A 2500-nucleotide genomic window follows, 5' to 3' on the forward strand; every position below is an offset into this window, starting at 1 on the left:
AACAAATACATCCAAAAGGTCACTAGAAGCTCAGACACGTCTCAACAAGACACCGTATTTTTTTTTTTTGCAGCCGTTCTATTCTGAAAATGGCAAAAAAGCTTTTTCTAGTTTCATGGCGATTTGACTTGCAGTGCAGGCGGATAGATAACGGCCATTTTGTCGCTATGCTAATGTTAGCTCCATAAAGACACATACAAAAAGAGAGAAAGAGAGAGAGAGAGACTGTGTTGTAAAAGCCCAACTAACGTCCTCCCTCCTACATACTCAACATGTATGTACTACATACTGTCTACTTAACGATCGATCGTGTATGCGAGGTTCGTCGGACCGTTTACACTGAAGTATACAGAAGCTTGAAAAGACGCAATGCATTGTGGGGCGGTTGAGTAGGAAAAGTATCCTATCGATCCATACGAAAAATCTTCCCGGAAGTAAGTACTCATCCGGACATTTCTTGCCTACACAAGCTCGCATACACAACCGCAACATACTCAAATTGACGTCAAAATGAGTATGTGTAGTAGGGCTTTTAGTATGAGTAGGACGTTAGTAGAGCTTTTAGTATGAGTAGGACGTTAGTAGGGCTTTTAGTATGAGTAGGACGTTAGTAGGGCTTTTCGAACACAGCCAGATTCTTTACCTGCGTTCCAGTCCCCACACTTCCATATACTATTTAGTATGCCAGAAAAATATTTTTAGGATGTCCCAATACATGATGTAAAATGCAGAATGCCGAAAAATACCTGGATGCCCTATTACATTCGATTGTATTTTGCGGTGTGCAAACCGGCAGCTTTAAAGTATTTAGGATAGTAAAAAGAAAGAGTATGTGATTTGGAACGCAGGGTTTGTTTCCTGAACAGTTTGAATTCACTGTAGTGTCCAGAAGTTTTCCTTCAGACTTGACAAGACAGAAGAGATTTAAAAGTGCAGTTCAAACAAATCTGGAGATAGTTTGCTGTCACTTATTTGTCAAAAATCAGTGAATATCTCCTCATGATCCGTTACCTGTCTGTACTGTGTGTGTGTGTGCTGAAAATAATCCAGTGTTAATGCACAGCCTAGACTACTTAAACGGGCAAGTCGTGAGCTACAGTGGGCCCCCCTTTGTTGACATGCCCGTTTACAGAGCCTAGGCTGTGTATTAAACATAATTAATTTTCCTTGGAAACTTAAATAGGAAGTGCTATAGCCGACGTGTGAACAACTCTGGCTACACATGACGATATTTTTGGGGAATGTGAATAAATTAAACGGACCTCTATAGCGGTGTTTCTGGACCCTCGTTCATTTCTAGTTGATGGTAATGTTTCGTTTTCTCTTCTAAGTTGGAAGTAAGGGTCTGTAGAAGAATGTTGATTTGAGTGTCAAGACACCAGACAAGATTTTATTTCTTTTGTCCATCTTCGAAAAAGGCCACAATCGAAATCATGAATCTTTGAAGGTCTTAATTTTTCACACACACACACACACACACACACACTGGGTCTGGTTTCTTGACACTCAAACTAAAATTGTTTTACAGACCCTTACCTTCAATTTAGAAAAGAAAACTAAACTGTAACATCAACTTGAAATGAAACCATCATATTACCCATATGGTAAATGGTAAATGGACTCCACTTAAATAGCTCTTTTCCCTGGTTTTTCACAGACTCAAAGCGCTTTACATTGTTTTGTACACATTCACCCATTCACACACACATTCATACACCGATAGCAGCAGCAGCTACCACGCAAGGTGCAAGCTAACTATCAGGAGACATTTAGGGTTCAGTGTCTCTTTGCCCAGGGACACTTGGACATGTGGCGGGGAGACGGGGGATCGAACCACCGACCCTGTAACCCAGTGGACGACTGAACCGCCATACACACTTCACCACAGACGCCCGCATATATACAGCCCCACACTATAATAGACAGACGAATTTGTCTTTCCAAACGGGACAAGTGTGAGTGTAGGAAATAGGAAGCGCTATAGCCGATATGTTAAAATCTCTGGCTACCCATGACGGTATATTTTAGGAATGTGAATAAATAGAATGGACCCTAACAGACGGACGGATGTGGGTTTTCCTGGGCGAAGATGTTGTTGTATCTCAGACAGCAGTCTCCTGGTCTTCTCTCTGGATCATCTGATAGTGTTGTCGGTTCTCCAGATACTCAGACAGGTTCACGTCATTGGCTTTCTCCGCCCGCTGCTTCGGAGTCTCACCCTGAAAGAGACGGGAAAAAACAGGCAGGATTTTAGAGATGCCTACATCAAGATTTTACATAAAAATTATTTGTGATCAACAGAGGAAAAATTTTACTGTTTTAGAATATTTAAAACTTCATCGTAGCACCTTTAAACGCACAAGATCTGAAATCCTGATTTCACAGCAAGCCAGTCCATTTTGGGGCGATTTACATTCATTTCCATTAATTTTTTTGTAGGAAAATCAATTTTGAAAAGCACCCCCTCTCGAAATGTATAATAAAATAAAATCTGATTTCT

The 2500-nt window shown here is 40.8% G+C and overlaps 1 protein-coding gene across 3 annotated transcripts in view; it reads right to left on the reverse strand.

Annotated features, from left to right (window-relative positions):
• The window catches only part of LOC307250769 (diacylglycerol kinase zeta-like), a 50657-nt gene that overhangs the window by 259 nt on the left and 47898 nt on the right, over nt 1-2500 (reverse strand). For all 3 annotated transcript variants that reach the window (XM_080027947.1, XM_080027948.1, XM_080027946.1), the window contains one exon: nt 1-2219. This exon is cut by the window's left edge and continues 259 nt beyond it. In XM_080027947.1, the coding sequence (XP_079884073.1) occupies nt 2103-2219 (117 nt within the window). In that variant the 3' untranslated portion in view covers nt 1-2102. The remainder of the gene's footprint in view (nt 2220-2500) is intronic.

This window comes from Ammodytes marinus (assembly GCF_949987685.1).
Source record: "Ammodytes marinus genome assembly, chromosome: 5".
Taxonomy (NCBI): domain Eukaryota; kingdom Metazoa; phylum Chordata; class Actinopteri; order Uranoscopiformes; family Ammodytidae; genus Ammodytes; species Ammodytes marinus.